The 25,089-nt window shown below is 37.9% G+C and overlaps 1 protein-coding gene across 5 annotated transcripts in view; it reads right to left on the reverse strand.

Moving 5' to 3' along the window:
* The window catches only part of akap10 (A kinase (PRKA) anchor protein 10), a 95,221-nt gene that overhangs the window by 12,848 nt on the left and 57,284 nt on the right, over positions 1-25,089 (reverse strand). For all 5 annotated transcript variants that reach the window (XM_059973436.1, XM_059973437.1, XM_059973438.1 and 2 more), the window contains 8 exons: positions 24,036-24,605; positions 18,737-18,835; positions 15,591-15,675; positions 9,178-9,301; positions 2,951-3,087; positions 2,325-2,469; positions 1,418-1,594; positions 335-444 (listed from right to left, as the gene is read on the reverse strand). In XM_059973436.1, the coding sequence (XP_059829419.1) occupies positions 335-444; positions 1,418-1,594; positions 2,325-2,469; positions 2,951-3,087; positions 9,178-9,301; positions 15,591-15,675; positions 18,737-18,835; positions 24,036-24,605 (1,447 nt within the window). The remainder of the gene's footprint in view (positions 1-334; positions 445-1,417; positions 1,595-2,324; positions 2,470-2,950; positions 3,088-9,177; positions 9,302-15,590; positions 15,676-18,736; positions 18,836-24,035; positions 24,606-25,089) is intronic.

Consider the following 25,089-nt stretch of genomic DNA (forward strand, 5'->3'; position numbering starts at 1 on the left):
CTGATCGACAAATGCTCAAACTTGAGCATTCAGGATAGCCCTAAGACCCTCAGATCCATGTGCGGCAGTACACCGAAGCCCATTATGAGGGCATCAGAATTACAAATCACTCTCCACCTGCCTTAATTAAACCCATCTATGGAAGAGTCTGCAATTCCCACAATGACTAATCACTTCAGTACCCACAGGTCCAGACTAAAAGTAAATCATCCTCAATCCTGACAGAATACCCAAGATGACCAAACATCTTCCTCATCTTAATTTCACTAAATATTTAGCATCAAGACAGCAGAACATAATCTACTTAACCTCAATATTTGCAGCAGCAACTCACCCTGCAAAAGTCCTGTGATATAAAGACTCTGGCTCCAAGCTTGCAGCGTCAACTACTATTGCTTCATCAAAGTTTTTTAGGATTTTTATTGCTGTCTTTCTGACACCATGCTGTTTAAAAAAACAAAACGAACACAAAATTAGTACCAATATTTTCAAGTTACATCACTTGGCATTGCTGTTGGTTGATGTAGTCAGTGCTCTGCAATTCTACCAAATCAGTCATGCATTAGGCTTAAATCTTAAATTAAATGACTTCCTAATTAAAGTTCTCTTAGCTTTTACAGTGGGCCTTGCTTATCAATGCTCATTTTGCTCATTTCTCAAGCAACTTTGTGCAGTCAATGATAAAGCTATTATCAATAGCACAAGCATTCCTCCTTCACACAACAGCAACAAAGACAAACTGGTCATTCATCTCATTTGCTGCTTATTGTAAGGTGTACACAATAGGCTGATGCAGTTGGCTTTATCATCCTTAGTATACAAGGACATGCTAACATTAGAGAGGATTCAAAGGAGGTTTACAAAAATGATTCCTGGATTGGCTCTGAGCCTGTACTCACTGGAATTCAGAAGACTAAGGGGTGACCTCATTGAAACCTATCGAATGTTAAAGGGCCTTGATAGAATGGATGTTTCCTATGGTGGTGAAGTCTTGGACCAGAGGACACAGCCTCAGAGGAGGAATTTCCTCAGAGATGAGGAGGAATTTCTTTAGCCAGAGAGTAGTGAATCTTTGAATTTGTTGCTGCAGGTGGCTGTGGAGGCCAAGTCATTGGGTATACCCAAGACAGAGGTTGATAAGATTCTTGATTAGTACGGTATGAAGGGTTACAGGGAAAAGGCAGGAGATTGGGGCTGAGAGGGAAAATGGATCAGCCACAATGAAATGGCCTAATTCTTCTCCTACATCTTGTAATATTATTTCAAAATTCATTGGCTGCGATGCATTCTGAGATTATGATCAAGTTTGTCATTTTATATTTTATATCTGCAATGATGTAGATTTTTAAATATGGAGTAGACATTCTAAACAACTGAACTACTAATGCTGATACACGCCAACACGTTCTTTTCTTACCTGTGGTGTACTACTATCAGGGGTGCCCGTGTTTGACTCATGTTCGTGAGGGCTATTTGGTCCTTGGCCAGGAAATGAAGTAAAGGCTTTTGCAATATCATTGCTTCGTACTGAATGGATGAGATCATTCAAGTATTTGTAGTACAAATTACTAGACAGGAAACCAGGTAAGTAAACCTGAAATATATAACATGTCAGGCTATTTAATACTATAATGAAAATCTTAAATATGTCAATATTTTCTGTTTTCAAATACAGTAAAGAAGCTCTCTCAACCAAGACTGGAGTCCTGATGAAGGGTCTCGGCCTGAAACATCGACTGTTTCTTCACCTCCATGGATGCTACCTGAATTGCCGAATTCCTTCAGCCCTTTGTGTGTGTTGTTTGAAAGCCAGCTGATCAGTTAATAACATTTATAACTTAGCCCCATTGGACTCATTACATTATTTAGGCTTTCATAATTCTTACTTCCTGCTTCAATGTGCTCAAATGCAGACAAGCCCTTCTGCTCAGATAATAAATCTACATGTACAAGTTAATCTGCAGGGATGAGTTTCATCAGAATAGTCCTCTCACATTTTGCTGGACAAATTGGTCAGGGCATGTTATCACTAGTGTTTAGTGGGAGTCAAGAATAGGTTAAAAGAAAGAATGTGCTTAATTGGGTGCTTGATGGTCAGCACGGACCCAGAGGCCTGCTTACATGTTGTATGACTGAAGTTCATCACTAAGCCAGGTTCTACAAAAGTTAAGAGTCTGAACTAAAAATAAATATGCACATGGTGCAAAAAGAACTAATTTATATTTTAATTTTCTTTTCAGTTCTCAAATGACCCATTTAAAAACATTTGAAACACATATTTAAAATCAATAGTGCTCAATGGAAGTCAAGAACAGCTTGCTCACTTTTTCCATTGTTGTCCAGGCTTGCCTTAATGGAGTGGTGAAGCAGTTGGGAAGTGGTCCACCTTCTCTGCAGATATTTGACTCGATTTCTAATCGAACAGTATCATCAAATCCTAAAGGGTGCGTAGCTTGCAAAGAAAAGTACCTGAAGACAAACAAGTGGTATGAAAGGACCATTTCAGTTCAAAATGTAACACAGAACATAGAATTGCTACAAAAAGACTGTAGGATAGAGATTCTGGGGAAGCAGTGTGCAGGTGAAACCTCATTACTGCCAGGATGCAATAGGAGTTACATATACAAATGCCATGAACAAGAAGAGCCATGATATTATTATACTAGTTCACCATATCCACCATTAATTGCTTGAGATCTGAAGACATAGAGGGTTAGATAGAAAAACCCATTGAGACCACATTCTGCATACACTTGACCAAAATGTTTTCTTTCACTAAATGAGAAGTAACATGTTACACATATATTGCAAGGCTTCTTATGCTCATCTTTGATATCACTGCTTTAGCCTAGAAATTTGGAGATGAAAGATTCAGTTTCACAAACTTTCCAAATGAAATGTAATGCCCGAATCGAACACTGGCTTATACACCATAAGTTACATAACTCACTTGTCATACAAAATCATGGCATCATTCTGTGCTTCTTGACCATCATACTGCCCGTTTTTAGCAGCAAGGTGGGCTTGGAAATTATCTGCAGCTAACCAAAACTGCAGGATATTTATAGCCTCTTCTTTCTCCATGTACTGGAAGGGAAAAAGAAAGCAGAATTCTTAAAGGCTTCCCAATACAAAAATTGTTGTTATTAAATGGAGGAAACCAGGAACCATATATGCACAAAAGAAAAATCATCAGCAGTAAAGTATTAACTAATTTCCTACAAGGGTGTAGAAGTCTAGAACTTGAACTTCATGCCATTTTATTTGGCAAAGTTACAGTATCTTCTGTAAGGTGGCTCCTTGAAAACTGCATTTCATTAGTATTACATCAAAGTCTCTTCCATAAGATGCACAATACCCATAGAGTAGTTTGCCTAGAACTTTTTAAGACTTGATGTGAGGATCAACCCTTCTTCTCATTGCTGCTATTAGAAAGGAGTTACAAGAGCAGAAGACATTCTTCGCCTCCACTATCAGAATTCTGAATGGACAATGAACCTATGAACTTTACCTCACTGTATTTGCACTACTTCTTTAAATCGACATAAATGTGTATGTGTATATATACAGTATTGTGCAAAAGGACATACAGTGTATAGTGCCTATGAGCTTTGCCCAGTACTGTGTTAATTTTAAGTACTGCATTGTACTGCTGCTGAAAAAAAACACAAAACAAATTTCATGACACGTGGGTGATGATAAACTTGATTCCGATATGGGTCATATTGTGAACTGAGAGTGGGAAGGCGACAGGGAGAAGGGAATCATGGTTGGGAAAACTGGAAGGGAGAAGGGAGGGATTAGAAAGCACTGGAGAGGCATTGTGTAATGATCCAATTGTTTGGAATCAAATGACCTTCCTTGCCCGGTGTCTCAGGGCTGGGTGCGTCTGTACCTGCACTACTCCCTACCCCAGCACACCCCTCCCACAGTGCTCCTCCCTTGCCATTCTCAACATCCTTTGCTCCTAGCAGAGTTACAATCTCGCACTCTGCTTCATGTTAACAAATACAGTACTGTGCAAAAGTCTTAGGCATCCCAGCTGTAAGATTTATTCCACAGTACAATATATATGTATTTATAATGTGCATGTATATATAAACACAAACAATTGTACTACTTCTCGTCAATACTGAATACTTCATTTAAACAATCACATTCTAGGCATGTGAAGAATCACATTCTACAAACGTAAGTATGTGAACCTCTGGGATAATGCCTTCTACAAAAGCTATTTGGAGTCAGGTGTTCCAATCAATGACATGAGATTGGAGGTGTGCGTTGCAGAGGTCCCCTGCCTTATAAAAAAAGATACACAGATTACAGACAGAACTTGCTCTTCTCAAAAAAGATCTATTCATATGCACCATGCCACAATCAAAACAACATTCAGAAGAAGAATTGTAGAAATGCATGAAGCTGGAAAAAGCATTTCTAAAGACCTGAATGTTCATCAGTCTACAGCAAGAGAAATTGTCTATAAATGGAGGAAATTCAGTACTGTTGTTATTCTCCCTATGACCGGGCATTCAGCAAAGATCACACCAATGTGCAATGCTGAAGGAGGGGATAAAGAATCCAAAGATAACAGTGAAAGGCCTGCAAAAATCTTTAAGACTTGCTAAAGTCTCTGTTCATGTGTCCACTATAAGAAAAACACTGAACATGAAAGGTGTTCATGGAAGGACACTGAGTAGGAAAGGACTGCTCTCCAAAAGAAAACATTGCTGCATGCCTCAAGTTTGCAAAGACCACCTGGATGTTTCACAACATTTCTGGAGAATGTTCTGTGGACAGATGAGACAAGGCTGAACATTCTGGCAGAAATGCACACTATGTTTGGAGGAAAAAGGACACTGCACACCAACACCAAAATTATCCCAAATGTGAAGCATGGTGGTAGGAACATCATTGTTTGGGGCTGCTTTGTTGCCTCAGGGCCTGGACAGCTTGCAATCATTGAGGGAACAATGAATTCAAATTTGTATCAAGATATTTTACAGGAGAATATCAGGGAAGCAGGGCGTCACCTGAAGCATAATAGAAGTTGGATGATGCAACAAGACAATGATCTGAAACATGAGTAAATCAGCAACACAATAGTTTAAAAAGAAGAAAACCTGTGTTTTGGAATAGCCAAGTAAGAGTCCAGACCTTAACCCAAATAAGATGCTGTGACATGACCTGAAGAGAGCTGTTCATTCAAGGTATCCAGATATATTGATGAATTGAAGCAGTTTTGCATGGAGGAATGGTCTACAATTCCCCCTTACCATTGTGCAAGTCTGATCAGCAGCTAAAGGTAGAGGTCACTGCTGCTAAGAAGAGGTTCTGCTAGTTATTAAGTACAAGGGTTCACATAATTTTTCCAACCTGGACTGTGAATGATTAAACAATGTCTTCAATAAAGACATGAAAAATACATTTATTTAATTATTTGTGTATTAGTTTAGGCAGATTGTGTTTTGTCTAATCTTGTGACTTAAATAAAGATATTTTATATATACACACACACACACACACTATGAACATTTCATCTATTATAATTTATAGCAAGTTTTATTATTGAACTGTACTGTTGCTGCAAAACAATACATTTTATGACATATGTCAGTGATAATAAACCTGATGCTGACTACAGTGCCCACCCAGCTAGTCCAATTTCCTGCACTCAGTCCATATCCCTCTGAGCCCCACCCCTCCATGTACTGATTGAAGTACTTTAAAAATAATACAATTGCACCTGCCTCAAGCACTTCCTTTGGCAGCTCATTCTGTATTTCCAGTACCCTCTGTGTGAGAAAGTTGCCTCTCAGGTCCCTTTTAAATCTTTTACCCCTCACCCTAAACCTATGTCCTCTAGGTACTAAGTCACAAGAAACAAAGGCTTCTGGGGTACATGTCCACAAATGCCCAAAAAGAGCAAAATAAGAAACAATGGTTACAAAGGCATCCAGGATATTTTCTTTTTTTTTGGTATAGACATATCAGTACATCGTGCAAGGAGAAAATGGCCAATAACAAAACACAGACCTAAATACAGATCATCAATGGGAAATCTAAACAGATCCGATTTCTCAAGTCCGATTACAGCGAAGTACTCTCCAGCTGTGACCAACTTCCAGCACTGGTGAGCGTGAGGAATATCGATAACTCCCATCTTATACCTACTGATGAAGTGCCATTTGCCAAGCAATAAACAGCATGGTACATGCATGAGTCATGTCCAATTTAATCTTGAGATTATGAAAATACCTGCTTTAAGAGCTTAAATGTCCTGCAACTAAATCTACACTTTTATCATTAATAGTTGAGGGGAAAGATTGAAGATGGATTAGAAAAAGATGAGCTGATTTTTAATAGTCTTGCAGAAGCTTTAACATTACAATCTGAACTTCTATGTAATGACAGTGAAGGGCGATAAAGCTGGTCTTATACTTGGAAGCATTAAATAGTAGGTCTTTTGGGACGAGACAAAAAATCGTATCCTTAGAGTGGAAGGTATGAAGGTTGATATGACCCACTGCACAAATTGCAGTAATTTTGGAGATGAAATGCACAATCATAGTGTCTTTAAGTATTGTTTACAGTAGTTGTCTGTAAGTTTCATAAAATGGCATTAATTCTTTATAAAATTCTAATTTTCCCATTAGATACTTAACACTATCTGTACAATGACATTAAAATGTACTCTGAGTTTAGAATATTTTCCTTAAAAGAATCAATTTCTGCCTCTATATTTTCAAAGGTCATCTCTACAGGTTCCCCCCGCTATCCAAAAGTAGAGCTTTCCTATGAAACCTTTCATAAGCCAAAATGGCATAAAGTGAAGAAGCAATAACCATTAACTTATATGGGAAAAATCTTTGAGCGTTCCAAGACCCAAACAATAACCTACCAAATAACTCATAAAACCTAAAATAACACTAACAAAACTAATCAAACCACCCTCGACTACCTTTAAATTCCACTTTTGCAACACTTTCATCATCATTGTCCAGTACTTTCTGTTTCAGCTTATTAAAAAGACTGACTGATTTCTCCTTAAGTATAAGATAACTTAATGGAACACCACGCTTTGTACACCCATCAATCCACTCAAGCAACAGACTTTCCATTTTATCCACTACTGGATGCTTACTAAAAGAGACCACTTTGCTACTAGCAGAGCCAATAGTAACATCAAAAGTTTTCAAGATTCTTTCTCACTGCATGTAAACTGTACAAATGGTGGACACAGGCAAGTTCAACGCACGCACAATGTCTTTATTTTGTTCACCACGATCAAAACGTTTAATTACTTCCAGTTTTACGCTATGTGTAACACCCTTATGAGCTCTCTTAGGCTTTTCTGATACCTTAGGACACAGCTTGCTAACGGATGCACAAAGTAAATCGAGATAAAACACAGATGCTCACAGACACAGTTCAAAGCTGTGGCGGCTTGATGCTGAGATGCTGAGTGCTATTTTTGCCTTTTTCCGTAAAAGCAAAAATCCTCTTTGGATTTCTTTCAGTTGGTGAAAACAGGTACTAATGTAGGTCTTTCATAAAAGTGGTGTAAAACGAACTTTTGAAGAGCAGGGGATACCCTTATTGCATTGAGTGGTCTCGACTCCCAACTTGAATATCACCCTTTCTTTTCAATGCAAACAAACCTCCGCTCTCTCTTGGAAATAAGTAAATCAGAAATAACTTACAGGAATTTATCACTCTACATCAAGGAATCTACATTAGGTATAATGGCATCTCTCTTACATTAGTTGAAACAACTTTGCCTCAGGTTCAACTCCTCATCCAGGAATGCAAGCTCACAATCCAGGTCAATAATACCAAAATTACTAGCATTTGGACGAATCATTATTCCGATATCCACCCTTTGTTCAGATTAAAGATAAGATGGAGATTAGCTTTATTTGTCACATGTACATTGAAATATACAGTGAAGTGCATTGTTAAGTGTTGAGGTTGTGCTGGAGGCAACCCACAAGTGTTGCCAATATAGCATGCCCACAACCTTCTGACTCATATATCTATGGAATGTGGGAGGAAACTGGAGCATCTGGAAGAAACCCATAGTCCTGGGAAGAAAGTACAAACTCCATACAAAACCCTGATCTTACAGTTGGCACTATAAAGTGTGATGCTATGCTATCTTAGCATCATGACTTTTAAAGACAGTTTTGTACAATAGCAGCGTCATTTCCATAACTTTGTGCATAAACTTTTCTCAAGATGCTGCCTTTAGTCTTTTCCTTTAGTCTTTTCAATTATTTTTGTACCTACCCCATTAGTTTCTGGTGAATTATGTACACAAACCTTGAAATCCTTTCGTTTCTCCTCCTAGAATTTACTATGTCATTGAACTTCACATTATTTTGAAATTTGGAAATCAGCTGACCAATCATTTAGGCCATTTGTAAACATGATGAAAAGCAGTATATTCAGCAATTTGATCTGTTCTTTTATTATAATCAAGTCTAAGTCATGGAATTGCTTACTAACAGTATTGCAAGAGTTAATTCATAACATCTTCAATCATATAATCCATGCTCTATCCACCTTTTACTCAACCCATTCACAACTTAAACTCATCTAAAAATACACAACCTGCAACCTATGTCTTTCACCCAACACTAACATCATGGCCTAATTTGTTTACGGATGTCAAAATTATAAATATCTATCTTCTTTTAAATGTACTAGGTACTTATCACTTATATTCCAATAACATTATCAAATGCCCCACCTTGTCCCTCAGACTCCAGAATATGCTCACATCTAAGTATTGGCAATTATGGCTTCATCCATACATCCTTGCCTTCTGGCACCACTTCTGAAAATCCCTCCAGCTTTCCACCTCTCCTCAAAATCCACCTCGCTGTCACCAATCATTTGATCACCCTGCTTAGGATTCCTTTAGATTGCATTATGTTACAAAAATAGTGTTAAGAGAAATCTAAGCTATGGTTATTTTAGGCAACATATTTCTCAGATGTGTATCTTGCATCTTGTTGGGTTTCTATCTTCCACAAATGACACAAAACACTTGACAGCTTTGCAAATATTCATAAATATCTGCTACACATCCTTGATGAATGATAGCTTAATTCAAACACAGTTTGCTGTTCCTTGAACAATTCATGACTTAAGCAAAACACTAATACTGAATCTTACCTCTGAAAAATAGAACAGTGCTGACTCATTGAAAAGAATATCAGCCAGGTAAACAGTACCACTTGTCAACACTTCAATTTGATATTTACAAAATTGGTGACTCCGTAAAAACTCTGTAAAGTGCCTGCAGGAGAATGAGCAATAAAAACAGAAGGTCAGCACATATTTTTACACTGTATGTGAAGAATAATGTCTGAAATTTCAGCCTGAATAAAAGCCACCTTAAATTGATTACTTTCAATACTTTAAAGAAATTTTTAATTTAAAAAAATGTAAATTTAGATAATACAGATCAACACATCAACACCACCTTAAAATAAAATCATTCAGTTTTCATAGCATGTCATTTAAAGCTTTTCATTTTAAATTTTGCTAAATTTTGTCTCTTTTAAAAGCATATATTTTACTCATCTAGTTAGGTTGAAGACTGAAGTGCAAAACACCTGCATGAAATAAATTGTCCTTCTCTTCTACTGCAGCTTAATAACAAAATTTCCTTATCATTTTCAAGAGGCTAATTTGTGACCTTCTAACAAATCTGCTTGCAGTGTAGGATATCAGATATACTTGGGTGAAATGGTCAAAAGATTTTATGTGTTGCAAGTTAGATCAAGTACGAGCCAGCTTTGGGACTAAAATGTCTAATTAAAAAACTGATGTTCCAGTAATTTGATCCTGGAGTAAAGGTCAGTTGTACATTCTTTAACATGAACTCATTTTACAGTAAAATCGACAACTAACAAGGCATTTTGATTCCTGGCAAGTCCTACATCAGAAGAATTGGAAAAAAATCTGAAAATATGGAAAAACTGATATGAAAAAGCTGACTTATTAATTTTCTATTGCCCACAATTTTAAATGCAGCTTTCAACATCTGACCTGTAAATTGCAAGTCGAAGAAAATTTCCAAAACTTAATGAATGTCAGCTAAGCTGTGGTCAAGTTACATAAGCAAATTGGCTGAGTATGTGCAACTGAAGAGATGTTAAAGATCAGAGTAATTTAGTCCCCAAGTCCTATAAAAATATGCTGAAAATACGAAGAAAATTAATGGAATTTTCAGAATTCTGCTTCTTAACAGTCAGAATCCTAGATGACTACAGCACAGAAGCATATCCTTCAGTCTGTGCCAAACTGTTGTTCTGCCTAGCCCCTTCAACCCACACCTGGACCAAAGTCCTCCTTACACCTCCCATTCATGTACACATCCAAACTTCTCTTAAATGTTGCAAATGAACCCACATCCACCACTTCTGCTTTTCCACTGGTTCCTCACCCCCCCCAGGTTCCCTTTGAACATTTCACCTTTCACTCTTAACCTATGCCCTCTAATACTAGTCCCACCAACCTCAAGCACTTACACCCCTCATAGTTTTGCATGCCTTTATCAAGTCTTCCCACATTCTCCAATACTCCAGGGAAAAAAGTCCTAACCTATTCAACCTTTCCCTATAACTCAGGTCCTCAAGTCCTGGCAATATCCTTGTAATATTTTCACTGAGCTCTTTCAATCTTATTGATATCTTTACTGTAGATGTATCACAGTGTATCACTAACTTCTGAAACAAAGGTTCACTACTTTTCTAAAAAAAGCAATATTTATGCTATTTTATTTGTTCTTCCCCCCACATAAAGCATGGAGCGGAAGGAAAATAGAGATGAAATATTATAAAATCAAATGGCAAAACATAAACATAAAAGAGCATGACTGAAAGTCACTTATTATTACTAGTTTTAAATAACTGATTAGATATCAGACTATACAAGTTCCACGCTTCTATGAACACACATACAAATATACAAATCCTTGGACTGTATTGGTTGTTGACAAAAACAAAAAATCAATGCATTTCATTCATTGTATGTTTTGCTGTACATGTGACAAAGCTAATTTTTATTCTTTAAGATTTCATTTCATCATCGGGGACTGTCTGCTAGACCATTCAGAAGAACAGGGAAAAGATGCATAAAACCACAGCTTAAATTCAGTTTAGCATTTAACCACAAGATGGCAATAAATCATTAAGATTTTCTCAGGCCTTATTCTCAAACACACTAAGTTTGAACAGGAAACAAATTATATTACAAGGTAAAACTAACACAGGTAACAATGACAGAATCTGAAAAACCTTGACGTGCCTGAGAAGAGCTCTGTAAAAGGTAACAAAATGAAATTAAATTGCACAATTATCCAAGAGTGCAGAAGGATTTTTTTGGGAGTAATTACTTAAAACATATAAGAGTACAGTGCAGAAACAGACCATTTGGCCCACAATGTTGTGCTGAACCAGCTAAAAAGCAAGTCAGTAACACCCAAACACTAATCACTCCTACCTACAGCATGTCCAGATCCCTTCACCCCTCCATGTCCATAAATCAATGTGCCTATTCAAATGCCTCTTAAAAGCCTCTAATGTATTTGCCTCTACCACCATATAGGTAGCACATGCATTCCAGGCATCCACAACTGAGTAAAAAAAAACTTACCCTACACTTCCCTCCTGAACCTACCCCCCCACCTTCAATGCATGCAAGGTTTTCCCAAATGTATACACAGGTTAATACAACCTAATATATAGGTTGTATAAGCTAATACAACAGGATACACTGGTATCAACTAATTCTAATCTATTTATTAGATTACTGTAGTTAATACTCCCTAAGCTAGAAATTAGAGCCGGCTAGTGGTGTAATGGCATCAGCACTGGACTTCCAGGCAGATAGTCCGGAGTTCGAATCCAGCCGGGTCCCAACCTGGGCAGCAGCAGTATCTGCGCAGAAGAAAGGCCTGGCAATCTACCTCTGTAACTTGCCACGAAAACCTTATGAACAACTACAGTATCCATAGGATCCCCATGATAACTTGATGGCACTCAACAACAACAAATTTGAAATAAGGTTTAAGAAATACTGGCAAATAGGCGTCAACAAGTTCAGGTTTGTTGTGTTGAAGCCTACGTGCATGAAAATCCAAACTTGTTGTTATTCATGCAGGGGAACAGTGCTGGAAATGCCTGCAATTGTCCACAAAAATCAGGCCTTCCTGTCTCTATCACTTTTTGAAAGATTAGGCTATTCTGGATACTTTCATTATAATATGCTAATAGTGAGCAGCTACACTGTGGCTTTAACAATGAGTCAGCAAGCTGGGGATTTAAGTTTAAATTCATTTAATAATACTGGATATTTCAGGACAGAAGCATGAAAACACTTGGATGTCACAATAGCCAACAGTTTATTGATGTCCTTAAATCAAACATCCTGTTGCTCTGTCTGGTCAAGTTCAGGAAAAAGAGTTATGCTGCAAGGAAACAGATCCTTCAGCCGAATGGCCATCATTTTGGTATTGCTTTATTATTGTCACATGTACCAAGATACAGTGAAAATCTCGTTTGTATATTGCTCATGCAGATCAAATCGTTACATGGTGCATTGAACGAGAATGAGGTAAAATAATAATGCAGAATAAAGTGTAATAGCTACCAAAAAAGTGCAGGCAAATGATAAAATGCAAGATCACAACGAGGAAGACTGAGAGGCCAAGAGTCCATCTTATTGTACAAGAGGTCTGATAACAGAGAGATGGCAGCTAATTTCCCAGCATGGGGCCAGCGCTATGCTATCATGTTTCAAGTACGCATCGGACACTTGTGAGGGTAGCCACCTCTACCACTTCCTCTGGCAGTAAGCTTCATATTTCAACCATACTCTGGGTGAAAATGTTCTTCCTCAAATCGTCTTTTAATCCCCATCTGTCACCATAAATCTGTTTTTATTTTCAACTCCGATATGGAGAAGAGGTTCCATCTTTATCTTTCTATGCCTCTCATAATGGAAACAGTTTGGATAGTTGAGTCAGGTACACCAAATCCCCACTCCTCCAAGTGCACCCTTCTGTACAAGGAAAACAAGCTCATTCTGTCTAGACTCCCCTCATAGCTGATGCACTCCATTCAATGCAACATCCTGGTGAGTTGCCTCTATGCCTACTTCAGTGCAATCACATCCTTCCTATAGTGATTACAACTGCACATTGAACTCCAGCTGTGGCTTATTTAGCACCACGTATACTGACACACACTAAATACTGAAGGAACTCAGCAGGTCAGGCAGCACCTATGGACAGAAATGAACAGTCGATGTTTTGGTTGAGCTCTCAATGACTCTCAATACTCTCGTGTGCTTGATGGTTCTTCTGTGCCACGGTATTTCTTGGGATCCCACCGTGCAAATCCTGATATTAGTCTTTGCGAAATGTTTACCTCACACTTAACAGCAATCCCCCAATTTAACCCTGGCCTAATCACAGGACAATTTACAATGACCAATTAACTGACCAACTGGTACATCTTTGGACCGTGGGAGGAAACTGCAGCAGCTGGAGGAAACCCATGCAGTCACAGAGAGAACATACAAACTCCTTACAGACAAGCAGCAAGAATTGAACCCGGGTTGTGCAGCTTGCATCCAGAGAAGATTTGAGAAGCCTCTGCAATCACTTCCTCTCACTCCCAAGCATACACCTCATGAAGCCCAGTGGATATATCCACATTTAAGATTGCTAAAATATCCAAAAGAGGCATCTTTTTGATTTTCAATTGTTCTGTCCCCTCAAAAAATTCCCTAACTAAAACGTCCTTATCCATGATAAATATAGAAAAGTAGTGTTTATTTAAAACCTCACTTGTGTCATCAGACTTCAAATGCAAATTGCCTCATTTAGTCATTAATGAGCCCTATTGTTTCATATGTATGTCATCCTTAACAATGAGATTATTATTGGAATAAGCAGCACAATGTTGTGTGGCTGAGAGGAAAGAGCAAACAGGCTTCACTGAAAACTAAATCGGCAGGAATTCCTCTTCCTCCTCTCCTGAATCACCAGTCTCCTGTGATATGTGACAGTGTCATACATTTGAACAATGAACCATACCTTACATTGAGAATGAAAGGGACCGCTGCATAGTGTACGAGAACAGAATACAAGTGCCTATCTTTAGATTTAGTAAACTTGCTGCTGGCTTCCATTTCTGAGTTTCTGCTTAACAAAGTGAATAAAGCTTGTTGTAGCTGTGCTTTTCTAATATAAATGCTGCCTATATATATATATATATATATATATTGGGTAAGTGGCAGACATTTGCACAGTGAGAAAACAATACTGAGAAATGTCATGTGCCTAATTATATTATCAACCAAATTTGCTTATGGCACATTTTGCTCGTAATTGGGACACGAGGATAACAGTTTATTTTATATAAAACAAACATGCAGAGCTACACCAGCTGTCAGTGGACAGGGATCGGGTTTGGATCTCTGACAAATTTTATTTTTTCTGTTCCGTGTGACTTGTGAAATTACTCACGGTGAAACAGTGAACTTACGACAGGCACCAATGAATTTGCAGTCTTTCAGACCTATTTTTCAGATACTGGACAGTTATTAACTGTGCAATGGACGGTCCCAAGTCTGGCTGTGAAAGAAGGGTTGGGCATGGGGCTAGCAATCTCATCCTGTAAAAACCCAGAGCTATAGAAACACCAAAAGAAGCTCCCAACACCTCAGTCCTGGGAGAGGAGGAATCTTTGACACCAAGACGGCTACACGTGGGGACAGCTTGAAAGACTGGCCCAGGACAGAAGTCACTGGTGAGCTGTTATTGGCGGTATATGCCCCAGTAGGGGCAATGGCCTTAAGCAAGCGAACAAGCTAGGCAATATTAAATGATATAATGCAAAACTAAATCCACTGCATCTCTCTACATTTTACCATTGAAAACATTAGTGCTTTTGGTTTTTTTTGTTTCAGCAATTATACTTTTACAAGGGGTGATTGATAAGTTTGTGGCCTAAGGTAGAAGGAGTCAATTTTAGAAAACCTAGCACATTTATTTTTCAACATAGTCACCTCCTACATTTACACACTTAGTCCAGCGGTCGTGGAGCAAACGGATCTTGGACCTCCAGAAAATGTCCACAGCAGGGGTGATTGATAAGTTTGTGGCCTAAGGTAGAAGGAGATGAGTTATACAGCTCTCGTTACTTGCACATGCAGGTCAACTTTGAGTGATAATGAAGAAAGTTTGAAGTTAATAACTCATCTCCATCTACCTTAGCCACGAACTTATCAATCACCCCTGCTGTAGACACTTTCTGGAGGTCCAAAATCCGTATGCTCCACGACCGCTGGACTAAGTGTGTAAATGTAGGAGGGGACTATGTTGAAAAATAAATGTGCTAGGTTTTCTAAAATTGACTCCTTCTACCTTAGGCCACAAACTTATCAATCACCCCTCATATGTTGCATATCAATACCTGGTTACAGGCTCCACAATGTCAAAACGTTAGAATGCCGTCTGTTTTTTAATCAGCTACACTCTTGTTGAATTAATAAATTCCATGAAATATACTCACTCTTTTTCCATTATAATGTACATTGCAGCTTGTGCGGAAACAAAACAGTTGGGATCTACTTGTCCATCTTCTCCACATATCTTAGCTGTTAACATAAAAGCATAGTTTACTTAAGACTGTTGTACCTTCACAATGATGAGCTGCAACTAGAATTGCATATTTTCAACCACAGTATCAAAACAGCAAACTTTTAAGAAAAAATAACCTTAACATGGGTAAAAGTGAAAGTAAAACATGAGTGCAGTTTCAATCACTCGTACCAGCTTCTGGGCTTCGACTATTTGTTGCAGAGGATCCGTGCAAACCCAGCGTAAACAATTTTAGATGAATTATCTGTAAAATAAAGTCTGGATGCTTAATCTCCAAAAATATGATTAATTCTTTCTTGAGAGAAAGTCAGTCATGCAAGTCAAATAACAAGCAGAGCAGTTCAAAATTCAAATGAAAGTAGAATGAACTATTTTAGCATTGCAACAAAACTCTGCAGTAACAGGAAGTTAGGAGATAAAAGTTCAAAAAAAAACTTAAGTTCTGTATTTGTGGTGAAGGTTGAAGAAGAAAGGAAGTTTCACACGGAGAAGGGAGAGGCAGGATGTAAAGATAAAGTAATTATAAAGAATACTGAATCAGAAACCATATTTTAAATGGATATTTCACAGGCAGTGCAGTAATTCGAATTGAACTTTCAAGAGTAAAGGAGGCAAATAGAACTAACACATTGACCATGAGCAAGTCAGGCTATTTTCCAATTATGTACAGTTTATGCCGTATAGGTTAACAGAGAAAAAAATATCAGTACTGCTAATTCTCTGCTTGATAGCTTGTTTATTAGGTAAAAATTATGTTCTGGAACCACAATTGCTAGCTGCCAACTTGTATAAATATAAAATTTCCCAAAAAAAAGCCCAGAAAGACAAAGGGCTTAGGAAGCCAAAAAAACGGCTGCACAAGTCATATTTAGTCCTATGAATACTTGCATCTGTTGACATTTGTTTTGCTAAATGATTGCATCTTTAAGATGATTCATAAGGTTGATAGAATTGGAATGGAAACTGGAGAGTTTCATTTTCTAATTAAAAACTACTGTATTTTGGTGCAATTAAATTGTGGAAAGCATTAGTATTAAATTAGATGTCATTGAGCATCTACACATACTTTGACTTAAGATGTCAAATCTAACTTTTTTTCCAGTTTCAACTGAAATGATGTTCTTGCTTCAGCATTGATCAGAGTTGGATCCAGGAATTTAGATTACTCTTTCTTTTCTAAGCCCCACTGTTCTAATTTGTATCAGATTCGTATGCAAAGGAAAATTCCCTAATGTCAACATAACTGTTGAGGCAAAATCAGAAATACAGTACAAATATAAAAAGACAATATACCAAATCTTAAGAATGCAAACAAAATTGAAGTGTTTTAATGGATTCAATTTCAATAATTGCAAGCCAATAGAACTTTGAATCTACTTCCGCTTACAGCTACATCATGAAGTTTAGTAGATCAAGATATCACAAATGAGCAACCATAATGCCGTGCTTAGAGTGACAGATACACAACTGCATCCATGAGTCTTCTACTTATAGTTATTGATGTCAGATAGGCACTGTCAGTAGTTAACTGAGCAGCAGGTGTTTCCTACAACATAGCCAAAATAAGGAGGTAGAGAGTTGTTAGACCTGTGGGAACAGAATCACTACAAATTGCACTGGATACTGGAAGAGGACAGAAATCTTAAAAGGTGTACATCTGTGAGAAGTTACATAATGAAAGAAGATGCTGATCATGAGCAAAGAATGTGAAAAATGAGGGAAGAGGGCCCAGAAAATGTCACTGGCAGACAAGACTAAGAAAAAATACAAAGGTACTTCATAAATATATTAAGAGAAAGAAGGTAACCAAGGAAGGCGTAGGGCCCAATAGGAACTTAAAGGGGCAATCACATGTAGAGTGAGAGGACTTGGGTAATGGATTACATGAAGACTTTCCATCTGTATTCACCAAGGTGAAAAACATTGCAGATTTCAGGGAGAGGAATGAAGTATTCCAGAGTACATAAATGTATCCTAGAATGAAAGGAGAATGCTGGGGCACTGAATGAGTTTTTAAACCTTTGCTCACTATGGGTGAGGTACAAGATGAATGGTGGATAGCAAATGTAGTATTTTTGTAGTATTGCACCTGTACTCCTTCCAAAAGAAAGGCAAGAGTAAGCCTGGCAGTTATAACCCTGAGAGTCTAATGTCGGTGCTGGGGAATTCAGAAGGAAAAAAAAATCTGTGAGACACTATTAATCAATACTTTGAAAATAATTGATCAAAGATGGTGAGCATAGTTTTGTTAAAGAGAGGCCCTTTTCCAAGAGCCAACATATTTGCATTGATGAAGGAAGTGCAGTTGATGAGATTTACATGGACTTTGACAGAGTCCCACATGTAAGGCTGGTTCAAAACATTCAAGCCCATGGGATCCGAGGCCAGCTGGTAAACTTTTTTTTGTATCCAAAATTAGCTTGTGAAGTGAGAGAACGAAAGCTTGGTGAACCATTGCTTTGGAGACCAAAGCTGTACCAAAGGGATCAGTGCAGATACCTTTACTATCTGTTATATACATTAATGTTTTGGATACGAATGCAAAAGATAAGATTGTAAGTTTACATGCAATAGAGAAAATAGTGGCACGAAACGTTTTGGGCTGAAACGTTGACTGCTTGTTTCCACAGATGCTGCCCGCCTGCTGAGTTCCTCCAGCTTGTTGTACGTGTTGCTCTCAAAACATGATTGTCAATAATAAAAATAAATGAATTTCAATGATGGAACTGTTAGCTACTCTGGGAAAGGCAACTCGATAAATTAACCGTCCAGGAAGGCTCCAAGAATTGATAAGCACAAAACTCAAAACCGATGCTATTCTGACTTTGTGATCACCATAAAACTACTGAAGTTATTAAGTTGAATGAAATGACAAAGTAGCAAAGAAAAATTAGATTTAGTATAATGACAAGAAACCAGAGGAAAGAAAAATCTTGATTTTGTTACTCTCCAGCTTGCTTTGCTTATTAATACAAAGACTATTCAATATACAGTATTTTGCAAAGTGAGGCAAAACACAGTCATCCCATTTTAATAACAACTCAGCCGATTACTTACCAACTATGTCATTTCTCATTGATTCTACAATTGGAATTGGTCTGGAAGCATCTGGTGAAATATATTTAGTAAATATTTTAACTGCATCACGTTCTATACCTGAAAAGAAGAAAAATAACAATTTAAACCAATAAAAATAAAACCCTTTGGTATATCAATATAATTTACCCCCAAGGTGATTACATTTTCATATATAAACAGAACACAGAAATGATCTATTGACCAGCACTACAAAAGACTAAAGGTTAGAAATAAACACTATTGGTATCACTGATCTCCTCTTAAGTACAATCTGCTCAGCATTGCTGAGCAATCCCAGTGGGAACAGCAACTCACTGTACCAGATGAAATAGCAGTTGCTGCCATAATAAGCTACTGCACATTATGCCAGGACAAATAATTTGAAGCAATCAGAGTAAATCAATGAAACCTCACTGCTGGGATTGTGGAGTGACTGTGGCAAAGCATTTAGAGAACCTCTGATTTAGCTCTTCTTGGGGGAAAAAAAAATCAAGATTTACTAAATATTTTATACGTAGACCTGTGTGTGTAAGAATGAGCATGTTTCTGGATTCAGTTAAGATTTCAAGTCAAATCATCTTTCTGGTTTCTGCAGATATCACTAAACTAGGGATGAAAGGAAAACTCTCCATTAAAAAAGGAATTAGAAGCCCAATCACAGAAATTTGAGAGAGATTAGGGCAGCATGGTGGCAGCGTCAGTTCCACTGGTGTTTGCTCATCCTCCCCATGACTGTTTGGGTTTCCTCCCATATTCTAAAGATGTACCAGTTACCAGATGAATTGGTCACATAGGTGTAATTGTGCAGCACAGGCTCCTTGGGCCAGAGACGCCAATTACCTTGCTGTACCTCTAAATAAAATAAATCACATCTCCCTTTTAAAGTAGTCCATAATCAATTTACTTATCTTGGAATTACAGTCACAAGGAAGTTTAAAGATCTCTTTCGTGAAAACTTTGCCAACCTTTCATATATTATAAAACAGAGTCTGGTACAATGGTCACCTCTATCTATGTCTTTGGTAGGTCGTATTAATGTTGTTAAAATGTATGTTCTCCCCAAATTTTTATACCTATTTCAATCTATCCCAATTTTTATTCCTAAATCTTTTTTTGATTCCTTAGACTCTATTATTTTGTCATATCTGTGGCAGAATAAGCACTCTAGAATTAATAAAATCCATCTCCAAAAATCTAAAAAAGAGGGTGGCATGGCTTTACCTAACTTTCGTTTATATTATTGGGCAGCTAATATACGTTGTGCTACCTTCTGGTCTTTCTTCCATGGCCAACCCGAGTGCCCTAACTGGGTGGCGATGGAGCTGAGCTCCACCAAAGAATTATCTATCTCTGCACTTCTTGGCTCTGCACTCCCTAGTAGTCTGCCCAGACCAATAGCTAATCCTCTTGTTAGACACACTTTGCATATATGGGCTCAGATCAGGAAATGCTATGGTTTCCAGCCCTATTGCTCATAATCACCTTTTTTTACCTACCACATAAGATTCAGCATTCCAGGTTTGGTATAGGAAGGGCATTAGACATTTTGAAGATCTTTTCATTGATAAATCGCTTCTCTTCTTTTCAGCAGCTCTCTGTTAAGTTCAATCTGCCCAATGCTCATTTTTTCAGATATCTCCAAATCCGACACTTTATTGCTCCTTTAATTCCTAACTTCCCTGAAATGCCTGCGAAAAATGCTATGGACCTATTTCTTTCCATGAATCCACTAGGTAAAGGCTTAATATCAATCATCCGAGATAAACTAGCTGCCTTACGACGGGCCCCCGTGGATAAAATCAAAATGGCCTGGGAGCAGGATTTAAATATCTCCTTATCTGAGGAGAGCTGGGATTCAGTTCTCAAATCAGTTAACTCAACCTCTCTTTGTGCTCGCCACTGCCTTTTACAGTTTAAGATTGTTCATAGAGCCCATATGTCTAAATCTAAACTATCTCGATTCTACCCTAGTGTTAGTCCGCTCTGTGATAAATGCAAGAGGGGCGTGGCCTCTCTCATCCATATGTACTGGTTCTGTCCAAGCTTGGAGAAATTCTGGAAAGATGTCTTCACTATGTTATCGTGTATTCTGAATCAGCACCTAGAACCAAACCCCTTAATTGCTCTGTTCGGTTTTTGGGGCGAGACAGATTTATGTCTGGGTCCGACCAAATGCTGAATATTATCCTTTGCCTCTCTTCTGGCTAGACGCTTGATCCTCCTCAGATGGAGAGATGCTGCCCCGCCCACTCCTGCTCAATGGCTTAACGACATCATGGCCTGTTTGAACCTCGAAAAAATTCATTATTCAGTTCTCAATTCGGATCTAAAATTCCATAAGGTCTGGGGACCTTTTATCGAGTACTTTCATAACCTTCCTCTTGACTAGGGTTTTTTTTTTCTCTTCGGTCCCTTGCTTTCAGCTCCCTTTTTTTTTCTGGTAGAAGGCATTATTATCCTCTGTTGCTGAGTGTATTCACAGTCTGGGAGCTTGGCTCTCTATATTGTGTTGTTGTTGGTCTGGAGTTGCTGTTGTTTTTTCTTGTGTTGTGGGGCTTGGGGAGGACACTAAGCTTACTTGTCTTTAATTTAGGTGCTTTTTTTTTTGCTAAATTCTCTTCCTTTGTAACATATTGTTATTGTATGCTTAATTTTGCACTGTTTTAATGTTCCTCATTGGGATTTGGGGTTTTTAAATTTGTAAAATGTTTTGAAAAACTAATAAAAAAATTTTTTTAAAAATCACAAATATTTAAACCACATAAGAGATGAGACATAAAATTTCAGGTTTTAACCATTATCCATGCTCCTTGCTCCAATTGTAGTAAGTGTCTCTTACTGATCCCATTTTTGTATTTGCCTAGTTTGGGGATTTGCTTCTGAAAACTGAGTGGGAAGAACACATGAGGAATTCAGTGGGTCAGGTGGCATCTATGGAAGGGAAATGGAGAGTTGACGTTTCAGGTTGAGACTCTTTATCTGATCTGGAAAGAAACAGGGAAGAATCCTGCATATACAAAGGTGACAATGTCTAGTAATTTGCCATCCAATGGTTCAGAATCCCAATGATTCAGCAGCTGGCTCACCACATGTGGTTTCCTTGTGCTCCTTTAAACACACTGGGAATCCATTTCCCATATTCCATACAACTGTATGACATAAGTTCTTTGATTCCATATTGGCTGATTTATTATCCCTCTCAATGCCATTCTCCTACCTTCTCCTTGTAAGCTTTGATGTCCTAAGTAAGAACCTATCAACCTCTACTTTAATTATACTCTTTAAATGAACCAGGGTTTCATTTCCTTTGCTTCCTTCAAAGCAGGAGTTCCCAATTTTTTTAAGCTACGGACCAATACTATTAATCAAGGGGTCTGTGGATGCCAGGTTGGGAAAGCCCTGCTTTAAAGCATACCAGGGTCACTGGAAAATGATGTAACCATGTTACATCTAAAAATAATGAATTAAAAGTGTGCTGGAGCATTCCTAGTAGTAACATTCAATAGTCCTGAAAATCAGCTAGATTGCTACTATTGTGTCAAATTAAAGAATTGTGTCAGTAACACAGCATAATCTATTTCTTATGATCAGTTATTCTGTTTTCAATGGTGTTGGTTTAGGTAATAATACTTTGCAATTACTGCAAAGCAAAGGTTACTTAAGGTTTTAACTGAGGGAGGAACATTGACCAGGATAACCAAGGTAACTTGCTGTTGCTTCTAGTTTCATAGAAACTTTGCATACAATTGCACACTGAGCTATGTTCTAACGCCTCATCGTAAAAGAGATTGCGATTGCAGTATTCCCCCTGTAATGTGGTGAATCATCTGTCTAAAATCAGATTGTTCTGTAACTCCTGATATCGAAGCTGAAGTTCCACTTCCTTACTCCAATTATGAATTATACCAGGTTATTCTCATAACAAATTACCTGCTTTGTGAGTCATCAGGATAATTTGAGATGAACCACGTCTTTACACACTCATACACACAGTTACAGACATACAATCACTACTTGCCATTTGCAAGCTGAATTCTTCACTAGGTAGATGGAACCTTCTGAACTACAAACTTAAGTTTTTAGTGTTCCGCAAAAAAAGGGAGGCCAATTTCAACAATTTCCAATTACACAATTTGCTTTACAATGAAGAAATTATCTGCAGTATGATGTATGCTACCATGACTTTAAAAATTATTAGGTCTAAATGGAAATTTAAGACTGAATTCTCATCCTTGTTTCACTCCAAGAAAGGACTTGCAAATTACACACATCTTTTCCACTTCCAACCAAACTCAGACTAGGAACGGCAGAGTATTTTGCTTAGCTCCACTGCTCACAGATCAAATCAAATATTTGGAAAGTGGGTATTTTGTTTTAGTCTTTCCAGATTCACTTCACTCACTACAATTCTGAACTGATTCTACAACATACAAACTCATTTTCAAGGATTCTGCAACTCATGTTCTCAGCATTACTTATTTTTTTAAAACATACAATTTAGTTTCTTTTGTACATTGGCTGATTGCCAATCTTTGTTTATGTAGTTTTTCACAAATTCTAAATTACTTCTTTATTCTTCTAAAATGCCAGATCAGAGGCAAGAGTCGATTTTGCTCACTCTCTGCAACTTTCACTCCTCTCTCCAGGGAGCCTGAGCCTTTTGCTGTTCGATGTAAGTGATGGCTGAGACAGACGGAAAAGACAGGGTATCGGTTGGGATGAGTGCCAATTTCACACGTCCTCCGCGATGGTCATCTCCATGGCACTGAGGCTATGAAGAGTGGCCCAGCTGCCGTGTTCAGTGCCAGCTAATATGATGAACTGATAAGCGAGGCTTTGGGCCTGCTCCAGGCTGCTCCGGGGTTCAGATGTAAGGACTCAATTTTGTTTCGGAGTGCAGTTGTTCACTTCAATTGTTTGCATGATTTGTATTTTTTTTCCTTTCTCTTGCATATTGAATGTCGGTCTTTTATTCTTTTTTCTTTAATTGGGTTCTTTCAGATTTCTTGCTTTGTGGCCGTCTGTGAGTAAACAAATCCTAAGGTTGTATAATTTATACATTCTTTGATAATAAATGTACTTGAATCTTGAAATGCCTTCAAGAAAATGAATCTGAAGGTATATGGTAACATATACATACTCTGATAATAAACTTTGACCTATGATTTCAGAAGCTTATTACCAACGTCAATGTGAATTGTAGCTTCAAGAAGGATATAGCATGGAAGAGAAAATGGAAGTAATGATTTTTGAAGGGAAGTGATACAAGAACACTTACTTTTCATCAGCCTTTCTGAAAGTCCTTTGAGCTCTGTTGAATGTGGATGGACCATGGATGTAGATTTGATCAATTCCTCACTTGCATTCTCTGTCTGAATGGTTATTGTTTGTGATGTCCCAACATGTGACAGATTCAGATCACTGCCACCCTGGTTAAATGAGTGACCCGGAGATGCCTTAGTTCTATCTACACAGTCCAAATTTGCGGGATTAGCGATACAGAGTTTCTCACTTTGTGAAACCAGATCACCCTTTGCCTCCAGGTCAGGTGAGGTGCTGGAGTCGAGCAATACTGGCCCATCAACATTAGGACGCCTGCTTGAAGGAGAGGGAGGTTCTGCTAAAGAACTATGTTTTACTATGTTCAGACTGTGGGCTCTAATGCGAGACCAGCTTGTAGAACGGAAACTTTCTGCTTCCAACCAGAATTTAAGTATATGTCCAACTCCTTGCATCTCCATATACTGGATGATATATGGAAGGGCAACGCTGTCCTGCAAGACTTGCTCAAGGGTCTTTGAAAGTCTGGAATTAGTCTCTTCGGTTCTGTAGTTCAGAGAAGAGTGACCTATTTGAAATAAACAGATCAAAAGGATGGACATTTTATTCAGGACAATAATTCAATTACACCAAAAGATTTGTGTCATAACCAAAGCATCTTGTAGGAAACAAAAATCTATTCCAAACATATTATTGTGGATTTCCATTTGAATGCTGATGAACTCATTTGTTGACAATTTTTCAGATAACATGCTTTTTTACAATTTTCAGACAATTTTTTTTATTGTTGGACATAATACAAAATTTACAATGATCCAGAATGGAATAAACCTATTTAAGCAACAAATCTTATCCTTTTTTTCCCCACCTCAAAAATGCAGCATGGTCTAATTATTCTGTTATGCACTGGCAGCAGTTATATGCATGGAATGACAGAATATGTTGAATTCTTGCCATCTGTCACTCTGCTGATAACTAAGTTAAGCCTTTGGGAGAACTGCCAAAATGATGGCAACACATTTAGTGAATTCATGTTTCATCCTTGATACATT

Source organism: Hypanus sabinus, chromosome 6 (assembly GCF_030144855.1).
Source record: "Hypanus sabinus isolate sHypSab1 chromosome 6, sHypSab1.hap1, whole genome shotgun sequence".
Lineage (NCBI taxonomy): Eukaryota > Metazoa > Chordata > Chondrichthyes > Myliobatiformes > Dasyatidae > Hypanus > Hypanus sabinus.